A 23,370-nucleotide genomic window follows, 5' to 3' on the forward strand; every position below is an offset into this window, starting at 1 on the left:
CGCGTTTTCTACAATCACATTCATTTAAACTACAATTTGTCGAAAACCCAAATGGACGTCAATATAACAAAGTGTAAAAGGTGTGATAATATTTAGATAGGTACCTACCTAGTACCTACCTACCGATTTCAACAACCTGTTCGTTGAACTTGTGAATGTTAGCTAACATTCAACTACCTATTGGTAGGTACATAGATATTATTCCTTCGTAAATATTTATCATATCTAAAAAGTATAATTTCTATATATAAATATATACTTAATAATAAATACTTATATAGAAATATAGAAATAAATAATAAATATATATAGAAATTATATTTTTTAGATATGATAAATATTTACGAGATAATCGTTTAAATTAATAAAAACAATAATGCAAATACCTATCCATACTATCCATACTAAAATATTATAAATGCGAGTCTGTCTGTCTGTCTGTCTGTCTGTCTGTCTGTGTGTTACCTCTTCACGCTTAAACCGCTGAACCAATTTAGTTGAAATTTGGTATACAGATAGTTTGAGTCCCGGGAAAGGACATAGGATACTTTTTATCCCAGAACTTACCCTTCAAGGGGGTGAAAAGGGGGTGGAAATTTGTATGGGGAATCAATAACCGCTGAACCGATTTAGATAAAACTTGGTATGGGGATAGTTTGAGCTGTGGGAAAGGATATAGAATAACTTTTATCCCCGAAATCATCCCTTAAGGGTGTAAAAAATGGGGTGGAAATGTATAGTGTGGACCAATTTGGGGGTAAAAAAAGGATGGATTAAAAAACAGATTTGTTTAAGAATTAAGATACCCAAATTACTAATTCCACGCAGACGAAGTCGCGGGCAAAAGCTAGTTTATAATAATTCCGCTTTCAAAGTAGGTACAGTCACAGATTAATAAATAGTTACTACGTAACAGATACATCATTCCGATACAAAAGCGAAAATACCTACGTTATAATAGCCTACAAAATCTTAATAATAATACCTGCTGCTCAGGACGAGAAGAAATGTACCATAAGTACGCGCACAAAGAGTCGAGACTGCCTTGCTCGCCGTGCGAGCCACGTGCCAACGCGTCATCGTAAGAATGCGCTAGGGTTGTATTGTTACTTATGTTATTAAGTTATTATTGTAATAAAACGAATGTTGCGAATCAACCATATTTTATATTAGTCAATCAAATATTTAAAAACAACACTTATAATACCTGACTCAAAAAACTCCTTAATTTACGATTTATCTACTTATGTTCAAAGTAATAAATAGTGAAAAATTCATAAAGATAGATTTAAAATACTACTCATCTTTTTTCGTCTCTCGGAAATGAAAAAACCGGCCAAGTGCGAGTCGGACTCGCCCACCGAGGGTTCCGTACTTTTTAGTATTTGTTGTTATAGCGGCAACAGAAATACATCATCTGTGAAAATTTCAACTGTCTAGCTATCACGGTTCATGAGATACAGTCTGGTGACAGACGGACAGCGGAGTCTTAGTAATAGGGTCCCGTTTTTACCCTTTGGGTACGGAACCCTAAAAAAACGACAAATTTTCTTTTGTTTTTTGACTTTTACACCCATCTACTGCACAATAATTACGTGGTTTCGGCATTTCGAAGCGTAAGCGCGGGAAACGTGCGGTGCGAGCGCTCAGGCGGGCGTTCGGCGGCCCTCTGTCGATTATATCGTCGACGATACGCCGAGCGGTAGGCATATAGCACGTGGCCTTGAGCGAGTGAAGGAGGCCTGGTACAGTTGAGTGTAAGATTATAAACCGACCAAGGACCAATTGCTTGGTGAACGGTAGATTGCCCATACAATTTCGTTTGTTTACGTTTCGGTCGGGTTATCCTGCGTGTGCACGGCCGGCCGCGGCCCGCTCGTGTCACTTCGGCAGGCCTCGAGAATGTTTGGCTCCGCCTTCGCCGTATGTCAGCGCCGCACGAGGGCTGTGTGTGTTGTATTTGATGTTGTTACTTCTTGGAAAAAGATAAATTAATTAAATGTTACACTTAGTTTTTAATAAAGAGCATTGTACTGCATATATAACATGTAATTTTCTTTCATATTTTGTGCAAATAATCCGAGGAACTCAAACCATGATTGAAAATATGAACGCTGCGCTGTATTCTCATAAATATGACGGACATAAATGGGAAGAATAGAACCGCGTTATGTAAATTTTGCGAACTTAAAAATGGTTTCTTTAATTAAGGAATAAAAATATTTCTATTCCTTAGTTAGTATTTACATTACATTTACGAGTATTACGACAACGCTCCGTGAACTCAAAAACTTCTAAGTGGCAGCCCTAAGCAGCTTACGCACACAAAGTCGCGTGTACAAACGTGCCGTTCACACATATAAACGCAAGCTAGTTTTGATGTATGGCGTGTCCGCCCTGTGGCCATACATATCGCCAGGAGAGTTGAAATCACGCACACAACAACAAAATCATGTAATAACAGCGAGATTTTGAAATAGTGTTCTTTTTTCGTACTGATAGTAAGTTAAAACGCTAACTGTAAGATGGACCAAAAAGTTTTTTCGAAGTTTGTTATTTTATTTTTAACCGACTTCAAAAAAGGAGGTTATCAATTTGATCGTATTTTTTTGTATGTATGTTACCTCAGAACTCCGTCATTTCTGAACCGATTTGTAAATAGTTATTAGTTATACAAGGGTGCAAAGCTGTATTTTACCCGCGAGTGTGGAATTGAACGACACACGAGAAGTAAAATACATTTGCACCCGTGTGTAACACAAAACTTTTCCCCTCACTATAGCGAGGAAAGTGCTACATCCACAGGCGTTAGATCATCTTCATCACTGGAAACATTAATTTTTTTACGATAATACGATATTATAACAGAAAACTCTGGAAGTTGTGTATTTTTACGTGTCGGAGTCGGAGAGAAATTTTTTGTTGACAATGTTGACATTTCTAACGATGCGTTTTGAAATTGCATCGACTCAACTTGTGCGTTCAGAATTACATTCAACATCATTACAAAAAAAACAAATGTTTTTTATGGAATTTAAGGTTTATGACTTAAAATCATTAAATAAAGCTAAATTAGGTATTTTTTATTAAATTCTCAAACCATTTATTTAATGATAATTAATATCGAACGAACCATTATTATGAGCATTTTACGTTTTGTTATCTGTCAAAAGCTACTTAAACACGCTCCATCCAAGGTCAAATTACTTTCCTCACTAGTGGATAAAATGCGTTTTCCCCCGCTTGTTTTAAAGGATAAAAGATGGCTTTCCGAGCCAGTGAGGGGAAAAATATTTTTTTGTTTGAATGTGTATAGTCTTCATTTTCTCAAATGACTTTTTCGTCTAAAACGGTAATCTGTTAAACAAAAGCCATTGTCTCTATTGTTCGAGCGCTACAATGGCACACAAAGGCCGACAGCTCGCACAAAAGAGACAATGGTTTTTGTTTAACAGATTACCGTCTTAGACGAAAAAGTCATTTGAGATGATGCAGGCTATACATAGTATGCATAAACCTTAGTTGTCTCGTTTTTATTAAAACCCAGTTTTGATCATGGCACCCATGAGAAATCCAGGGAACTCCTCAAATCTTGGAAAGACCTGGAACTAAGCGTTATTAGAAATTACAAATGGTCAGTTGTAGACATTTACTCGCATGCCGCCGGCATCGGCACGCGTTTGAAACAGAGGCCCAGAGGCTATTGTAGTTGTCGCAGCCTCCGGGCCCACTCACCGGCTAATAGTCAGATTTCAAAGAGTACTCCACCAAGGTCGCGTGTTATAATATTACATCATCGCTAGCGCTAGCGCCACAAAATGGAAAAATAATAGACAGGACCGTCAACCACACGCGTCCACGTAGTGTAGTGAGTGACCGTAACATTACAGCAGGACGTGCTCTATCTTACGAAACCACTGCGGATACTACCTATAAACAATGCAGACGACAACTACCGTACCGTCATCGTCACGCTCAACTATCATGATAGGCCAGGAAATTAATGCTCAAAAAAGTTATAGAGGGAAACGCTTGGAACACAATTTTTGACTTCGTATCTTTGTTAGCTTTGTAGCTTTGTTTGGACTAGATAGGTGAACATATCAAAAGTCCTCGCCCGTAACCCTAGTGCCCGGAGGTTCCAATTTTCGGTATTTCGATTATATCTCGGAAACTATGCGTGTGAGCGACATGGCCACTCGTACAAAATTAAAGTGATTTAATTTGTTAAAAGTTTTATTCAGTCAAGTTTTTCGATATCTTATATAGTTTTTAAGATATCCGCTCTTGAAGGTTTATTTAAGGCTCTCATCTTGATTGTCTACATCAGTGAAGCTGCTAGGCCGGGTTTGGTATCGTTTTCGTATAAATCGAGGGTGCTGAATTCATTTATGGTATCAACATTGACACCATTCCATTCCTACGTAAAAACAAAATTTAAAAAAATGTTTTTTTTTAACTCCTATTCACGCTTAAACCGCTGAAAGGATTTCGTTGAAATTTGGTATAGAGATAGTTTGTCCCGGTTTTTATAACCAAAATCAACATTAGAGGATGTGAAAAGTGGGGTGGAAGTTTGTATGGGAAATAAATAACCGCTGAACCGATTTAAATAATATTTGGGATGGTCTAAATGTTTGATTTAGTTGAAAATGATACCAAACATGACTTCAAATCTAAACTTGAAACAGTATTAACCTCGAATTCAACTGCGGCGAAGAAGCTGAATTCCCCTCACACCATATTTCACACCTTCAAAGTATCATCACAGAATAAGTAATAGTATTATCATATAGAACGGCCACGCACCGCCCCGCCCCGACTCGAATTACCTCGCCCCGCGACAGCAGATTGACGGTCGTTTGCCTGCCGACCAGTACTATTTTTAAGCAACTTACTCACACTATGACGCATGCCGCGTGTTCAGACGTGCCGTTCACACATAGAAACGCAAGTGATTTTTGATTTATAGCGTGTCCGCCCCCTGGTATGACTTTTGATAAAAACTATATTATGTCCTGTCTCGGGACTTAAAACATCTCTATACCAAATTTCAACTAAATCAGTTCAGCGGTTTAAGTGTGAAGAAGAGTTAAAAAAAAGGTATTTGTTTAAAGTTTATATGTTTTTACCCCTCCGGCCGTTTTGGCAACCAAGTTTTGCAACCAGTTGTCAAAAAGGAATTAATCATCTTGTTACGCAACTAGCTGCCAAAAAAGAATAGTTATTTGTTATACAAGGGTGCAAAGTTGTATTTTACCCGCGAGTGTGGAATTGAAACACGAGCAAGCGAAAAAAGATTCTATAGTTGAACCACGAGCGAAGCGAGTGGTTCTAAAATAGAATCCTGAACGTAGCGAGTGTTTCAACACACAAGAAGTAAAATACATTTGCACCCGTGTGTAACACAAAACTTTTCCCCTCACTATAGCGAGGAAAGTGCAACATCCACAGGCGTTAGATATCTTCATCACTGGAATCACTTATTTTTGTACGATATTATAACAGAAAACACTGGAAATTCTGATTTTTACGTGAGTCGGTGAGAAGTGCTTTTAAGTAAAAAATTTGTTGACTATGTTGACATTTCTGTTCTGACATATGAAATGTCAACGATGCGTTTTGAAATTGCATCGACTCAACTTGTGCGTTCAGAATTATATTTAACATCATTATAAAAAATCTAAGTTTCTTATGGAATTTTAAGGTTAAAATTATTAAATAAAGCTAAATTAGGTATTTTTTATTAGATTCTCAAACCATTTATTTAATGATAATTAATATCGAACGAACCATTATTATGAGCGTTTTACGTTTTGTTATCTGTCAAGCTACTTAAACATGCTCCATTCAAGGTCAAATTACTTTCCCCACTAGTGGATAAAATGCGTTTTTCCCCGCTTGTTTTAAAGGATAAAAGACGGCTTTCCGAGCTAGTGAGGGGAAAAATCTATTCCTGTTTGACATCCAGTTGCCAACGTAGAAAAGGTCCCAGACCGAGACACTTAGAAGGTAATGTGACTAGTTTGTATATAAAAAAATATATTATAATATATAAAATATATATTGTCAGTCCACTTCTTTTTGCAACTTACCTAGACGGAGCCCTCCTATTTGTGGGCGGTTTGCCCTTCGGGCATCTGAAGCTACCTAACGAACCTAACCTACCTACCTACCTACGCTTTTTTCCACAAAGTGTCATGTTTTCACGGATGTCACACTAAATCAATAGGTAGGTAGGTTAGGTTCGTTAGGTAGCTTCAGATACCCGAAATTAAGTTGCGAAGGAAATGTATTTTTTTTTAAGAAACAGTAGTGGTGGCCAAACTCCACTGTCATCTACGCTAGTTTTGGTTCAGGAATAGATTTTCTTTTTGGGCAACTAGTTGCGTAACAGGATTATTACTTCTTTTTCAACAACTGGTTGCGAAACTTGGTTGCCAAAACGACCGGAGGGCAAAATGTGTCATTTTGCAGCGTTAGTTCTTGTATGTTTATTATCAATCGCTGATCTCTGCATACAAATATGTTTTTTTGAACGTATTAATTGCTTTTTATTTTTAGTTAACGGACTATCCATTATTACAGTGTATAAATCCAATAATACGGGCAATAAACCAGATATGGAATAATTCCGTGTACCGTAAAACGGGGTGGCCTGCGTTTGTAGGGGCGACTTTGAAATTTTAGTTTTTAAGCCATAAATTTATTTTTATGCGAGATTTTTTAACAGTAGTTTAACATCAATATATAGTTATTAACTAGTTAGATGATCAGTTTCAGTAAATAATGAATAATGGTAATTTTATGGTCGTTTTAAAATTATCAAATTAACCCCAAGTTAGGTACAGCAGCAATGTACAGCAAACATTACGAGATAATATGACGTGACATGACGAGATATGAGATTTTATAGTAACTGCCAACAAACGTAGAGTATGAAGCTCGTATCTTGTAACTTGTGTGTTGCTCTACATTATGGACCGAATTATTTTGTATGGTTAATATTTTCATTGTGTTTCTAAGCAAAATTTATTTCAATATACTTCTTAGGTCCTATGCTAACCACCGTTTTAGTATTCGCCCGCATTTAATTTACAACACTATTAATTATCATTTTCTGTTTGGTGTTAAATAACTCATGTTTAAAATATTTAAAATCTTCCATAGCATCTTTTAAGTAGGTGAATCTATATCAATAGCTCGGTATTTCTACAGCCTAGTTTCAGTTGTTGTTAAATCTAAACAGCCTATTGAGGTCGCTTTAGACACCTAAAGTAGCAAATGGCTACTCGTAGAGACGATACCAAACCCGGCCTAGAAGCTTCACTGATGTAGATAGATGTAGATAAGAGAAGATAAAAATGAGAACCCTAACTAAACCTTCAAGAGCGGATATCTCAAAAACTATACAAGATATCAAAAAAACTTGACATAATAAAACTTGTAACAAATTAAATCACTTTTTGTTTTGTGTAAGTGGCCATGTCGCTCAGAATAGTTTCCGAGATATAATCGAAAAACCGAAAAATTTAACCTTCAAACCCCCCTCCCCCCAGCACCAGTGTTACGGTCGGGGACTTTTGATATGTTCATCTCCTAACTAGTCCAAACAAAGCTACGAAGTCAAAAATTGTGTTCCTAGCATTTCCCTCTATACATAAGCTTTAATGTTGCCTTACGCCATATTTTCATAGAGAACGTATATTAAGAGTAAAACGCAAATTTCTCCAGGATGATACACATTTTTCAAAATGGCTGCGATTCCTCGAGGTCCCCAAATGTCAAATAGTGTGGACATGAAAAGAGACCTTTAATTAACATACATACCAAATTTCATATCTTTGGAAGGATTTCGAGGTGAGACTTAATCCGATTGTGCTACATGTTGTATACACTACTGCATCTGAGTGAATACCGAGGCTTATTCCTTTTGACTATAGTCTGTATCATTAGTTAGGTAGTTAAATGAACAAACAATGTGTTTTAGGGTTCCGTAGCCAAATGGCAAAAAACGGAACCCTTATAGATTCGTCATGTCTGTCTGTCTGTCTGTCCGTCCGTCCGTATGTCACAGCCACTTTTCTCTGAAACTATAACTATACTGTTGAAACTTGGTAAGTAGATGTATTCTGTGAACCGCATTAAGATTTTTACACAAAAATAGAAAAAAAAACAATAAATTTTGGGGGTTCCCCATACTTGGAATGGAACCGAAACTCAAAAATTTTTTTTTTTCATCAAACCCATACGTGTGGGGTATCTATGGATAGGTCTTCAAAAATGATACTAATATCATTTTTTTCTAAACTGAATAGTTTGCGCGAGACACTTCCAAAATGGTAAAATGTGTCCCCCCCCCCTGTAACTTCTAAAATAAGAGAATAATAAAACTGAAAAAAATATATGATGTACATTACCATGCAAACTTCAACCGAATGCTTACTCTTTGTGCGAGGAAACTGCCAGCTCTACGATCACCAGTGACGTCTATAATTTTTTTAGCCAGTTATCAGTTAACCAACCAAATAGAAAACTGCCAGGATCTGTTCCTCATCGTTTTGGCTTTAACCTATTTCATTTAATCGTATCGTGTAATGTTTTCATTTACCCTCAAATGGCTAAATATTCGATCTTGTTTCAGGTTCTTTACTAGGGCGAAGTAATAGCGCATATTACGAAACTAAATTACTATTGATTAATCAAATCATTCTGATATATTCCTATTAACAAAATAGCACGATTATAGCAGCTTCTTTGTTACGTTGAGTAAGTAATATATCGTAGTAAAACTTCTGTAAATTTGGCATTTTGAGTTAAATTAATTGACTTGAATAATTTCCTTGCCCAATAAAATACCTAATTGTGGTTTGTTTACCTTCTCTTAAATACCTAAAGATACAGACTATAGAGTGAATTATAATGACCTACCTACGTTCCCTCCAAACGAAATTCACAGGTGACGGTTGGTCGTTCGTTGATGTCTATTGTTCTATGGTTTGATTTTGTCTAAATCAAATTCATTAAAGCGTTTCGTGTGTGATATTATTAGTTGAGTCGGGAGCTCTAAGCTGCAATAACTGTAGTTTAGTCGACGGAGTCATCATTGAAACATTTAGATCGATGCCTCTGTACCCTAATGAACTGTCGTAATGCTTGTTTTGTGTCTCGCAACAAAACATGATCCAACCAAAACATGAACACGAGACACGGCGGCCGGACTGCGCATTTATTACCAGCTCCTTATCGATCGCCGCGTACGATCTGTCTCGTGGATCGTTGCTCAACTATTAGACTGAATTCTCGAGCGCCGGATTACCGTTTGCATATCGCAATAATTACTCGCGGTTGAACGTACTTAAACTCTTATCGCATAACCAGGCCTCCGTCACTCGCTCAAGGCCACGCGCTATATGCCTACCGCTCGGCGTATCGTCGACGATACAACCGACAGAGGGCCGCCGAACGCCCGCCTGAGCGCTTGCACCGCACTGCACCGCACGTTTCCCGCGCTTATGCTTTGAAATGCCGAAACCACGTAATTATTGTGCAGTAGATGGGTGTAAAATGATTATTTATTAAAATTATTTACGCGATTTACGATATTTTCAACGATACAATTTAATACCTAACAGAGAATTCCGAGAAGGGAAAGAATTATAAATCATTATCTGCTGATATGCGAATTTGTGAAACGTTATTATTGCGCAGTGCGCACGCAGCTGCGATTTGTTTGGGGAGTCGTTGTTGAAAAACATCCTTCTCGATTATCAACAGTGACCGGAATTGGATGAGCTGAAATACCTATTCTTCGCAAGAGGACCTAACAGAGTGGTTACAACCGCTTAGAAAAAAAAATCTTGAATGATGGGTATTCAATATTTATCCGGGTACTAGTCGTAACGTTAAACATACATATTTTCCTTACAGTACGAGATATTTAATCTTAATCTAAAAGGTATAACTAGGTATATCTAGTTACATTTGGTAACATTTTCGTCACACTTGAAAAAAGCGACCTTCACCTAATTATATTATATTATACTTATGTATTTAACTAGCAATGTCGATTATTTGTGTTTAAAAAACGGAATATTAACATAAAAGAAAAATCTATTAAATTAAAAAAAACTAGTTTTACGTATACAAACATATTCAAAAACATGAACATGACCTGTACGAAAATCTTAAAAATAAAAATAACCATTACTGGAACTGGTGATTTCGTTTGAAAAAGTACCTACATTTAATGGAAGATATTTAAATTGATATCTTATATCTTATTATTTAATTGATCTTATTATTAAATAAAAATCTTAAAAATAAAAATAACCAATATAACAATATTATTATTTTTATTTTTAAGTTTTTCTGTTTTGGAGTACCCGGATATATTTATATTGAATACCCGGTATCCGAGAAAAAAAATACCCAGTTGTAACTACTCTATATTATGTCATTATGTCCTATTGAGAAGAATATGTATTTTAGCTAACGCAATTCCGATCAATCCACTGTAACATTAATATTATAGCAACTAAATATAGGTATAAAACCTACCACTAACAGTCAGACGAGAACCGGGCTTCATTATAAGATAATATTTAAAGTCTGGTATAAACTTGTTGTTGACTGAGGGTACATTGAAAATAGTATAAAATTCTAGCACGAAAATTTTCTGATTATAAAATAAAAAAACGCTCGACTCACAATTTTCAAATTGCTAGCATTCCTAAAATACACATCACACGTAAATATATTGTTCCTCAAAAAATTGTTAAGAGATAGATTTTCGAACAATAAACCTTTTCACTGCTTCATCTCTAAAGGGGCCTGTCAATTGTTCGGAACTGTCAAATTTTTGTTCTAACTGACAGGCTGATATCGTCTGGCGGACTGATAGTCAGTGGGCCCTTTTAAGTGGCTCAATATATTTAGGAAGTATCGGCGGTATTGCCCACGTACAATCTTTGCCGTTCGTGATGGAAAACTTTTCTGCCTACTGTTCCTACACATCGACACAGTGCATAATCGTATTCTCACGGAAACGCACGAACGTGTCATGCTATTTCAGTCAGTCTCCGTACAAAAAAGTATCGAGGTTAACTGAAGTAGCATGATGACAAATACGAACTTTTCCGAGAAAATACGATGTCAAAGGATTATGCACTACATCTTGTAAATCCGATACGAATAAACTCGTATGGTCTGATAAGGGACAGTATACACGTAATTAACTTATTTAGTCAATAAATGTAAAAAACACATGTATAATAGTACTAAATCAGTATTTATTGGTCTTTGTAATAAGCTGTTACATCCATTAATAGAAAAGCGTTAAATCTAATACTACACAATTTTATAATTGCAGACTTACATTAACGTTACCCACACACACACATGCACCGTTCATTTCCTAGCCATTTACAACATCTACAACAAATTACTTAGGTGCAGTCTCGTTCTACTCCTACATTATTTAATAAATTGCACAATAGGCGTTAAATTGGCTCAAGTAGAATTATAAATTTGATTTCATTGTAATCTTATAATTTTACACAATTCACGACGTGCGGCTGCCAATTGTTGCCAATCCCAAATAAATAAATGTATTTAGATGTCGAAAAAAATGTGTTGTTCTATTTGGCAACGCGGAGCAATTAACATATGGCTGTAACGAATTTTGAATAATTTTGTGCAACATCATCGCCGTGTCTTTTAATTTACAGGCAGTCTAAGACATGTACGTTATTTAAAAAAAAATATATATGTAGAGTGGTACACGTACAATAGAATCATATTCTTATAGCTACTGTTATGTAGGTAAGTGTATGCACATGAAAATTGAAATATCACTTCATAAAGTCAGCATCAAAAGTAGCGGATCAAATTATGCGTCAAAAGTATATCTACGATTCTTTCTAATGGTTTAACATAACAGAGATATGTTTCTGTACGTAAAACAAATAGATTAAAACAGATACTTTTAAGGAGAAAGGACGGCACCTAAAATTAGTGCGACAAGTACAATTGCAACTTAGGCAAAAAATCCTCCGTAATAATCTCAGAAATCGAGGTTTGGTTCTCGACATTTTCCTCCTCCAAAACTTAACCAATCGTAACGAAATTTTGGGAACGGAATGAGAAATAAATTATCTGTGTCTGACCGTTTTAATTTTTGCGTTTATTGTTGCCGATTTTGTATGCTAGGCGTCTGTTTACGGTGTATTTATTTGGCCGTTTTTAGCGCTATTTAATGTAACAGTTTTAATAAAAAAACAAGAATATCAAAAGAAGTAAAACATACAGACATAGATATTAGTAATATTGAACTCGTATAAAAAAATACTCATCTAGGGCCAAAATCAGTGGAAAATGTCGAGAACGTTTGTATGGAAAAATTACCACTAATGTTTCCTCTTACCCCGAACTGCAGAGAATACCTATCCCTGAATATCTGCCACCTTCGAAAAGTATGACAGGATGGCAGATAATTTGGGCGCGTTATAATCCGCTAATATCGATGCTGACAGTACTCTTACCTAATGGATCGGTTAGCGTAATCTGGATTGGTTATCCTATAAATAAAGCTAAGCACACAACGACAGCGCGCTTTCGTATGTCTTCTGTCTTCCTCGAATAACATAGGGCATTCATGGACAGTTGGTACAAATACTCTGCGATGTAAGTTATTTAAACATAATGAACTACTTTTAGTATTAATTACAAGTGATTGAAGATCCTCTGAGAGATATATTGTATGATATCAATATTAAATCAGTAACAGATTTTTATATTCTGAATGCCGTTTCCAATGCGTACTGATTATAACAACATCATATTTATTATACTATATTACTCAGTAACTAATAAAACTAATAAGCACTTAATAATATTTTCACTATTTATCTAATGACACCAAATTCAGTAAAGGAATATAGATTTAGATTTATTTATTCCAGGATAAAAATTACACTATAAATTTGCATCAATGTCAAAATTATGCTTATATTCTTATCATGATGATGATATATATACGAGAATCTACTTAAGTTTTGATAATTAATAACAAAATTAGGTAAGTAAATAATTTTCACTGTCTTGTCTTATTATATCCTCTTTGATTTTACTACACGCCTACAAGTCTTTGTAATTACACGACGGATTACCAAATAACAAAAAAATATAATGAGTTTTACCTAACAAAACTATGTTATATGCAAATGAGGCCGTTTTACGTGAATTAGGTGTTCAATCACCTGGGTGAATCAGGTGTTCAATCACCTGGGTGAATCAGGTGTTCAATCACCTGGGTGAATCAGGTGTTCAATCACCTGGGTGAATCAGGTGTTCAATCACCTGGGTGAATCAGGTGTTCAATCACCTGGGTGAATCAGGTGTTCAATCACCTGGGTGAATCAGGTGTTCAATCACCTGGACAACAGGCAAGGCTCTATGAATACAGGACACCTGTTTTTCGCGAATTTGGATATGTATATATGTGTATAGGTATAAAATCTGTGGTGTGATTTTCGATTCATTTTATCTTATTTGGTATTTCATGTAAGTAAATAATATTTTTCATTTAATTTTTCAAAGTTTTAACTTTTACTTCTGAGAATGTGATGGCAGGTAAGGCACATGATAGTAGGTAAAATGTGTAAATTCGATCGTTGAAATACACTTAATATAGACCAGTGGGAAGGTTAGCTGGTGTTGTCAAGCAAAACATGTTATATTACTCGCACTTGATGATGATGATTTAAATGTCTTAAATAACGTAGTAGAAACAACGATAGTGACAATGTAATATTAATATCTACAACGGAAACTGACTGTGAACCTAGCAACTTTTGAAATTATATTGACCAAATAAGACCGCCGTACAATAAATTGGGTTCTTGAAATCAATATAGCAGCCATATTGGACCTAGGTCAGGCCTATGGAACTCTCCGCGCGAGCTCGAATTTATACATACGACTCGCTTCCCGCCGGCGGGACTCAAGCTAGCCAGTTGGTTGCCACACGCGCTCACGCACGCACGTCACCGCGCGCTATGCCACAGAAATGTATTCATCACGAACAAATAACACAGCTTGTAGTGTGGATGGATGCAGAAACAACAAAACAAATAAAAAATATAGTCTTTTCCTCTTTCGACGGATGAGGAAAAGTAAGTAGACATTCTCAATATAGGTACTTACACCTACTGTTATTATTTTTACCATAGTTACAAGCTACGTAGGTACTATATATTAAATTGTTTTAAAGATGTAGGTAATGTTACGACACATTTATAGCTATATATCTACCTAAGACACCTAAGTATTTGAAAGAAGCGTCGACAACCCTAGCGTTGTGCCGGCGCGCCGGTGCGGGGAGCGGCGCGTTCAAGGTCACTCCATTGTATTTTTGTGTAGGTATCAAAACGGTAGGTATTTACGTTTTCTTTGAGAGATAAGTAAGTTCGTAAGAACTATTATTTAATCTGTGCCTAGGTATGGCAATCGATAAGGGAGCGTCCATTAATTACGCGAGGGGTTTTTGAGGATTTCCCCCCGGTGAGTTGTTGTGATATTTGTCTCGACCCCCTCCCTCCCCCCCTCAATCTCACGTGAGACCTTTAATTTTTTTTTATTTGAGTATAAATGCGTTAGATTTATTTAACAAAACACAACTTGCTCTATTATTTTTACTAAGAGTAGGTAGTAAAGACGACGGGGACCGAATGTTTAGTATATCAATACTAAATAATTTTACATCTAAGATTAATTCATAGATTTTAATATACTACCTATATACATAGAAGAAGAGTGTCAGATTGTGGCATATTTTAGTCTAGAAACAGGTTTTACTTTAAATTAATCAGATTCTCTAAAATGTTTACACTATATTATGCCCGAAAAGAAATACGTGATATTTGCCAAAATCAAGGGGGTTTGAGACCCACGTGAGATTTAGTGAGATTCGGCTTAACCCCCTCCCCCTGAAGTCCTCGCGTAATTAATGGACGCCCCCTAAACATGTATGTTTTGTTTACATAATCTAATTCATTCTTCTGAAGTCTATATACTCGTAAGTTACGTGAATCACGTGGCCATCAAAATCACTATAGTGGATCTGGTTGTGGTACTCGTATGTAGGCCTCATTGCCTACAACTACATGGCAGCGAGTTCCTTCTTGACAACATTTAAATAGTCTTGAGTGGCCTCGGCCAAATCCCTGTCCCCAATCGAGGGGTCGTCGAGGCCTAAACTGTGCCGGGGGCTGCCTTCCTCCGCCTGCCGCTGCTTCAAACGGATTTCACGAAGCCGGGCTTCAAGGATTTTTTCTCGCTTTGTCTCGCGTTCAAATATCTAAATGCATATTATCACATTTGTACTTTTGCCAGGAAACCTTCCTAACTATTACATATACTTTTATTGTTAAAGGAGTAAACGCTCTTGAACATTTAATTTTCTTAAAATACACAACACTGCTAATTATAGATACCTTGAGGTAGTAGATCGCGAAATATTGTATTATCAGTAAAATAAATAAACAGAAACACGTTGAATATAAATGTAACTTACCGCCAACATGAGATTCTTGTCATTTTTGTCAGATACAGTCATGGATGGTGATAGTTCCAACATAAAAATAGAGCCTTTTTGAGTACCAACAGCTACTAGCGAACCCTGTACAAAACAAAATAGAATACTTAAATGTTTTTGTTATTATTGGCACCCGTTAAACTAATATTTGGTGGAAATTCGCTCGGGTTTCATTGTACCTTAATTTCGTTTTACCTATTTACCAAAATTCCTAGATCTCAAAACGGAATTAGCCTATTATTAGAAATGTGTACCCTGTTCCAGAACAACGCTATTTGGTTTCTAATAATGGCCAAGAAGTCAGGTACCCTGGCTTCAGCAAACATCGCTGACGCACTGCAGAACCGTGGTTGTTTGGGCAGAATTCGCAAGGCGTCATTGTACTGTACTCTAAGGATGTTGTAGGCTTTTCGTGTATATTTTGCCCATTTTAAGAGCGCTATTACATTTCGTCGTTGAGCGAGTTCAGGTATTTTACGCGCTGCGGCGGGCTGTGCGGGCTCAGTATGCCAATCCCTTCTACCACGTTTTCCCTCACGCTCGCACTACAATGATGGATTAAAGAATCTTGATCCTTCGTGAAGCATATTGAAAACAATTATAACGACACATATTGAAAACAATTATAACAACTTAAAATCCTAATTATTGTTATTTGGTACGAAAATACTAAATCCAGTGCAAATGTACTTACTTTTGTATTATAAAAGAATTATTTTATACTAGAAAGAAATTATACTCGCTTGTTTACATGTTTCGTCATTACATTTGGTACAGGGTAACCGTACAGCTTGGGTAGCGAAACTATTTTAGCTATATGTAGCAGTGTTGGCCGTAATTGTTAATTTTAATTAACCATTGATCAATTGCATTAACCATTAGTTTCGCCATTGACCAATTGCATTACGCACCAATTGCATTAAAGTTAATTCGAATTAAACTTTTGAGACGATAATGGCCATTGAAGTTAATGGCCATTAACTTTAATGATCATTAACTTCAATGGCCATTAAAGTTACAAAAAATTAATTAGAATTACTCTCAATTGCATTAACGTTTAATAAAATTAAATTCGTGATATTTTAAAATGAGACGGCAAAATGACCCTGACTGAACCCTGGCAGTAGTAGCAGTACCTACTACCTAGTGGAATTCAGGTTTGGTGCAACATAGACAAGTTGCACCAAACCTAAGTTCCTCTAGGTACTGCCAGGGTTCATAAGGAGGATGAGTAATACATACTCAAAACTTATACAAGTTCAGTCTTAAGGGGCCCACTAACTATCAGTCCGCCGGACGATATCGGCCTGTCAGTTGTTCTGAACTATCAAATTTTTGTTCTAACTGACAGGCCGATATCGTCCGGCGGACTGATAGTCAGTGGGCCCCTTTAGTTATATCGGAGCATCGTTTATAATAGCGTAAGCGCCATCGACAATAAGGTCCCTTTTTATAGGAAATACCACATTTTATTCTGTTTTTAGTATTTGTTGTTATAGCGGCAACAGAAATACATCATCTGTGATAATTTCAACTGTCTAGCTATCACGGTTCATGAGATACAGCCTGGTGACAGACGGACAGACAGACAGACAGAGGAGTCCTAGTAATAGGGTCCCGTTTTTACCGTTTGGGTACGGAACCCTAAAAACAGAATAAAATAGCCGTGTAAAATACCTTTTTGTGCGTAATAGTACGGAACCCTTTGTGCGCGAGCCCGACTCGCACTTGGCTGTTTTTTTTATAAATTTACTACCTATAAAATGTCAGGTCATTTCAAATATTTTTAATGTTGTTCGGAAGTTTGTTATGTTACTATACTATATTATAATACTATAAAAACAAATACAGTACTCGGATCAATGTTTCTCAGTCGCAGTTTACACGCACACAGTATAGCGTTTTACACGGCGCCTGCCGCACACAACGATAAAAAACCTCGTTGTCGCCGTCGAAAACGTGCGGAGCCGACCGACACAGGTCCGACCTCTTCAAGCTCTGCTGCGGTACTGAGATCGCGAGCGCGCATCATCGGTGATATAGAGTAGTTTTAAAAAAATTGCCAAAAAATTAAAGTACAATTTGATAAACACAAATTTATACCAACAGTATAAGCAAACGTTGTAGATTGCTCGTGTATAAAAATGACTTTGATACTAAATAGATTTTCGTAGGAATTTACACTTGTTTCGAAGAGAAAATTCAATTCGTTTTACATTGATTTTCTCTTTCTCAAAAGCATGTAGGAAGAATATCATTCGATATTCCTAAAGTACAGGATATTAATAATACAAAATATCCAACTTTAGCAGAGTAAACTTCTCAAAATTTACAAATAAGAGCTCACAATTCAGTGCTTCACGCGGTTTTTCGTAAACGACCATTAGAAAAAAAATCATTACTAATTTAGTTAGTCCTTTTTCTAAAATGTAAAACGATATTCCTAAAGATAAGAAGACGCTCTTACTGGAACAAGTACTCTTTGTTTCTAATAATGAGCGTAAAGTCTTAAATGTTGTCGGGAATATCATCAATTTTACATTATTTCGACTTTTCTTGTAAGAACGCTCATTTTGGGAATAGGTTGTTTTAAAATTTAAGACAAATATTAGACAACAGAACATTACGAGTATGAAATTTTTTACCTCAGCATCTCGAACAAGCCTACTTTCGTCACTCCCTCAAGTGAGGAAAGTGCGACTTTCCTCACTTCAGGCAGTGACGAAAGTGCGTCATTCCTTACTCCAGGGAGTGAAACAAAGTAGCTTTTTAATTTAGTGTAGGCCATGAACTGTCACTTTTTTTTTGTTTCTGTATTGTTCGAAATACATTTTAACCTTTAATATGGTCGTGAGACTAAGGTGAAAAATTATATGTGCAACACGAGAGCAAAGTTATTTGTTTATTTTGAGTCCCTCGCTACGCTCTAGATTCTAAATTAGAATCTTTCGCTTTCTCGGGACTTAAAATAAACACTCGCAAGAGAAACCAACTTCCCTCTCTTGTTGCACAAATAACTATAGTTGCAGTTGCAATGAAACCAAAGCGGAAATTCGATCATTGGAAAGGTTCGTAGGTAACCTAATTGCTTACCAACGTTTTGCTTCTCAGTACGTAGGTACTGTCGCTGTCAATAGAGGGTTTTGTACTCGAATAGTTTAATTTCATGGCTCCTTCCAAATATCATCCCTATTCAAGCAGGTAAAATGTGGGTATACCTGTTCGTGAATCCTGGCTTTCACAAGGGGGTCATCGCCCAAATACATCGTAAGGATGGGTTTGCACTGGCTGCGCAGGAAGTCCCACGCCGAGATCACGCCGTCCGCGCCCGTGAACAGCAGCAGGGAACACCTGCCGGTTATATTAGAGCTATTTGTTTATGGTTGTGTATGGTTTATGGGCTGTCAACACCCAATGTCCTTGAAAATGATGTTACTTAAGCAAATTTTTTAAGAAAAACGTTTTGTTTTGCTAAGCAAAAAAATTATATGTATATTATTAAATATATTTCAAAAAACAGCCAAGTGCGAGTCGCACTCGCGCACGAAGGGTTCCGTACCATTACGCAAAAAAATCACGTTTGTTGTATGGGATTGGGAGCCCCACTTAAATATTTATATTATTCTGTTTTTAGTATTTGTTATTGTAGCGGCAACAGAAATACATCACCTGTGAAAATTCCCAAGTAACATTTTAGCGATAAAACTAGTTCTATAAAAGCTGACTATTATTTCGATTAAACACTGATAGCGATAGTGCGGCCTAAAATTTAGCGATATAGCACGCTATAACTCTCTTATAGTCGAAATTAGGCACCGACGTTAGTGCTTAAAGCTCTACAGTGGTTCATTTTATGTGCAATAGTGATAAACTAGTGATATAATAGTGCTACAATAGGGATTATTCTTGCCGGAAGTGATAATAAAGGGTTAAAGTAGCAGTATTTTTACTTATAGTTCTAATAACCTTGTAATATGTTATCTTGTATCACTTACAGAGTTACAAGAACGCTGCAGTAGTGAAAACAATCGTTTGTAGTTTTAAAATGTCAAAATATTTAATACAATCTCCAATAATCGCTCATAGTGTTGCGTGACGTAGTCAGGCAGATTGTTTATAATGGCGACAGCTTGATGGTTTATTGGAATTATTATTACCTGGTGAGTACACAGCAAAGTTTCACGACACGTATTAGAGAATTCAACTGAAATTCTATTGCGGTTATTACTTTTCTGTCATTATATATGGTATTTTACATCTCAATTTTCAAGCGCCTTGTAAATATACATGTTTTGATAAATTTTGTATACTAAAATACTAGCCTAGTTTATTTTTTGTAAGTAAGTTAATTATAATCTTTAGTTTTGTGAATGGTTATGCTAAACATACTAGATATTGTAATATCAGAACAAAATTACCTTAACAATTACTGCTTTATTACTAGATATTTCAAGCATTTTTGTGTTTGTTTGTAAACAAAATGGCGTAAATGATTATTAACACTTATGTCGTAGTTTAGAGCTTTTGGGCCTATTAAGGCTATATTTGATGTGGTATTCAACTTTAAACAACAATGTATCACGATAAACCATTAAAGATTATAGAGAGAGGTATCTTATACCTGAAATACTTAAAAATAACTTTAAGCTGTAATAATGTTTGCACAAACACTCTTGAAGAGCTACGGTTCCATACTGCTGTTATAGCACTTCTAGCACTAAAAAACTACGTGATTTAACAGGGAAAATTATGTCGGTTGTATCACTATATTACTAAGAGCTATAAGAATTACTGTTGCCACTCTTAAATGGCTTAAGAGTACATGTTGATAATGGACAACCAGAACAACACGTAGAGAACACACTACTATTGTGAAAACAATCACAGAGAAACATAAATCGGTGAAATAAGTAATTATGTATTAGTAAACCAGACGCGGCCAGAGACTTTTCGGAGGACGGAGACTGAGGATAACGTAATAAATTACTACGTTTATTCGTTTATAACTTGATAAATCTAGACGCATTTTCAAAAAGGCGTGATCCGTTTTTTAGGTTAATTTGGACTATTTCTGCATATTGTATTTATTGTACAATAAGTAAACGAACCTCGTGGGACTCCACGTGGCGCAAGTAATTTTGTGGCGTGTCGCAGCCGTCGACAGTACGGGTGAGTCGTGGCAATCCTCGCTCCACACTTGCAGCCTCCAGTCACCCACGGACAAGAAGTTCTTCAGGAAATACGGATTGCGCTCCAATGACCGCACCGTGCCAGTATGAGCTGGGTACTGTAAGCACATTATGAGCAGAATTTTTCAAGTGTAAAATGCTGTATGTAATGATGACAATATAAGCCATTTAAATTTCATGTGTGCAGGTGCCGACGAAGTGATTAACGGTAGATGGACCAGGCCCCGTAGACAACATGCCAATCGCTAACGCTACGTAGCGAACGATAAGCAACTGTCACTGTCACACTAATATGGAAGAGATAGAGAGGCACAAAGCGATTCGATGGCGAAGCGACAGCGATTGTCACCTTAGCTAGGCCGCCAGGTGTCGGCAGCCTTTGTCTCATAGAGAACTATCAAACTTTCCAAACAATCAGTTTAGGTACTATTAGGTACTGAGATTTCGTTTAATTGTGACACTAATATCTCACCAGGATTGGGAATTTATCCAGTTGAGTTTTTCCTTTCCGGTTACCGGTAACGACGAAACCGTTGTCGGTTCCGACCATGAATCGCGAAGGGATAGTGAATTCGTACTCCATCGTGCTAATACCGTAAGCAGTTGCCATGTTGGGAACATCAAACGAGTATTTGGCGATATCAATAATCATTTCATCAGTGGGCTCGGACATATTTCGCGCGTCCCACCATTTACACGCACCATCGGGTCCGCCCGAAAAGAATTCAAGTCCCGACTTGCTGTTTATGAAGAGCACATTACGCACCATGTCACGGTGCGCCACGTGCGGCGGGCACTCGGACACCGCTTGGCTCCCACGCCGTATGTCAAACAACACTACCTGTCCGGTAACTAGTCCTCCCGCCAACATTGTGCTATCTTTTGGATTAAATTGTAAATCCAGTAATATGGCCGGAGGCATGAAATTCATAAATGGCTCCGCAGGGGTCTCCACGTCCCATAAAAATCCGAAGATGCTGCCTTGTGGGTTACGGTAGAAATTCATGTCCACGTAAGTAACAGCAAATCGCATCTGACCGTCGGGCTGCCAGCAGATGGAGGAGATGGGGCGGCCTCTCAGAGGGTCGCGGTACACGTTGACAGTGCGCATGCTGTTCTTCTCTACGGGCGGCAAACTAGCCATGTCCGAGTAATATATTTGGTACATATCGATAGCGTTATTTTGCAGTGTGTAGTGTTCCATACCCTGTACAATTTATTAGGTAACCATAAAATAAAAGCATTAAAAATAAGAGCTAAATTTTGTATTTCGCTAGTGAACGTATCATTTCAACGTGAACGTATCATAACAATCGGTAGATCGAAATTTTTGTTTAGGTACAGACACATAAAAGCTCGAGTATTGAAGAAGCTTACGGGACAGCAAACATTGACGCAACTGATATATTCATCTTCCTTTTCGATCTTGCGGCGGTAACGTTGCGTGGCTTCGGGGTCGACTACATTGACATCCTTGGGCCAGCCACCTTCGGCGTGGTTGATTCCCGTCGTCGTGTATTTAGCTCTACAAAATAGGTAAGTATATTTTTAGGCACACGCCAGCAACCTGGTACTTTGAATAGGAATACTTTGCCAAATACCTCTATGGTAGTGTATTAAAAAATCCCGTTTATTGTTAGAATACATGTGGCCTTCCATGCCTAAAAGGTCCTTATGCTCCGTGAGTATAAGGACCCTTCTCTGATGGTAAGCCATATATAAATGGATAAGAAGTTTTTGGAGCAAAACGATTTGAAGGGAAATTCGTTTCTGATAACACAAATTTATGACTATCCACATAGAAGTCATTGAAGGCATCTAAATATATATACGTTCAGTTCAGCCCCATTTTCCTCATTCAGGGGACGAAATTGAAATGAAAAGTATTGTATTTTCTTCTTCAGGGCTCAAACGACACACAAGGCACGAGGTAATAGACACACTGCTCCGGAATCCGCTCTGGTTTGAGATACCCACGGGTCCTAATGTCATCGAGAAGTCTTTGTTTATCTACCGCTTTGTGTTGATTTCATGTTGCGAGAAGTTCGGAGTGTTCTGGATGGCCTGGTGTACTGGGTTCCGCAGTATGAAAACTTTCTGTTCCGCGGGGTTAGGCAGAATGGAGTCGCACAATTCTGGCCCGTGTTCACAGAACATGGGCTGTTTTCCGAAATCTCGCCGCTTCTTTATATACGAATAAGTTTCCATTATACAATGATTCGTAGGCCTTTTCTCAAATAAAATAAAACACTATATTTTAAATATTAATTACTGGAAAATAAAATTATGTAACATCTAAATACTAGTAATATGGCAAGGAAACATGCACGAAATTGACATCTGAAACATGTCTAAAACAATTGGTGGAGTTTTTTGACAAGCTTAGCTCTTTTTTTTACTTACCTCGTTTAGACTATGTTTAGACTGTTAAGCAAAGAGTAGTATAATATATATTAAAACACAAATATGTAATAGCCCTGACGATTGTCATTTACCTCAAGACCTGTCAAAAATCGAAACTGCATATTTAAATGAGTTATGTATGGCTCGGAGGGATTGTATTAATAAATCAATAGCCAAAAGTAA

At 36.9% G+C, this 23,370-nt stretch overlaps 2 protein-coding genes across 2 annotated transcripts in view; one reads left to right on the forward strand and one right to left on the reverse strand.

The window, feature by feature from the left end:
* Nucleotides 1-23,370, forward strand: part of LOC134754229 (angiopoietin-related protein 2) — a 170,469-nt gene that overhangs the window by 84,796 nt on the left and 62,303 nt on the right. The gene's annotated exons all lie outside the window — the stretch shown is intronic.
* On the reverse strand, nt 15,161-23,015 carry LOC134753994 (dynein axonemal intermediate chain 2-like). Its single transcript, XM_063690036.1, has 7 exons — nt 22,799-23,015; nt 22,162-22,309; nt 21,257-21,991; nt 20,704-20,882; nt 18,814-18,946; nt 15,575-15,679; nt 15,161-15,358 (listed from the first exon to the last, which is right to left on the reverse strand). Exons 1-7 carry the CDS (start codon nt 22,990-22,992, stop codon nt 15,161-15,163), a joined length of 1,692 nt encoding a protein of 563 aa, XP_063546106.1. The 5' UTR covers nt 22,993-23,015.

Source organism: Cydia strobilella, chromosome Z, assembly GCF_947568885.1.
Source record: "Cydia strobilella chromosome Z, ilCydStro3.1, whole genome shotgun sequence".
NCBI classification, from domain to species: Eukaryota; Metazoa; Arthropoda; class Insecta; order Lepidoptera; family Tortricidae; genus Cydia; species Cydia strobilella.

What these genes read in the sequence shown, in the direction of transcription:
- LOC134753994 (XM_063690036.1), bottom strand. Translation starts at nt 22,992, where the DNA reads ATGGAAACTTATTCGTATATAAAGAAGCGGCGAGATTTCGGAAAACAG. An exon ending in AAGCCAGGATTCACGAACAG is followed by an intron (nt 15,680 to 18,813) that starts GTATACCCACAT and finishes TGTTTTGTACAG; the next exon opens with GGTTCGCTAGTAGCTGTTGG. An exon ending in ACAAGAATCTCATGTTGGCG is followed by an intron (nt 15,359 to 15,574) that starts GTAAGTTACATT and finishes ATATGCATTTAG; the next exon opens with ATATTTGAACGCGAGACAAA.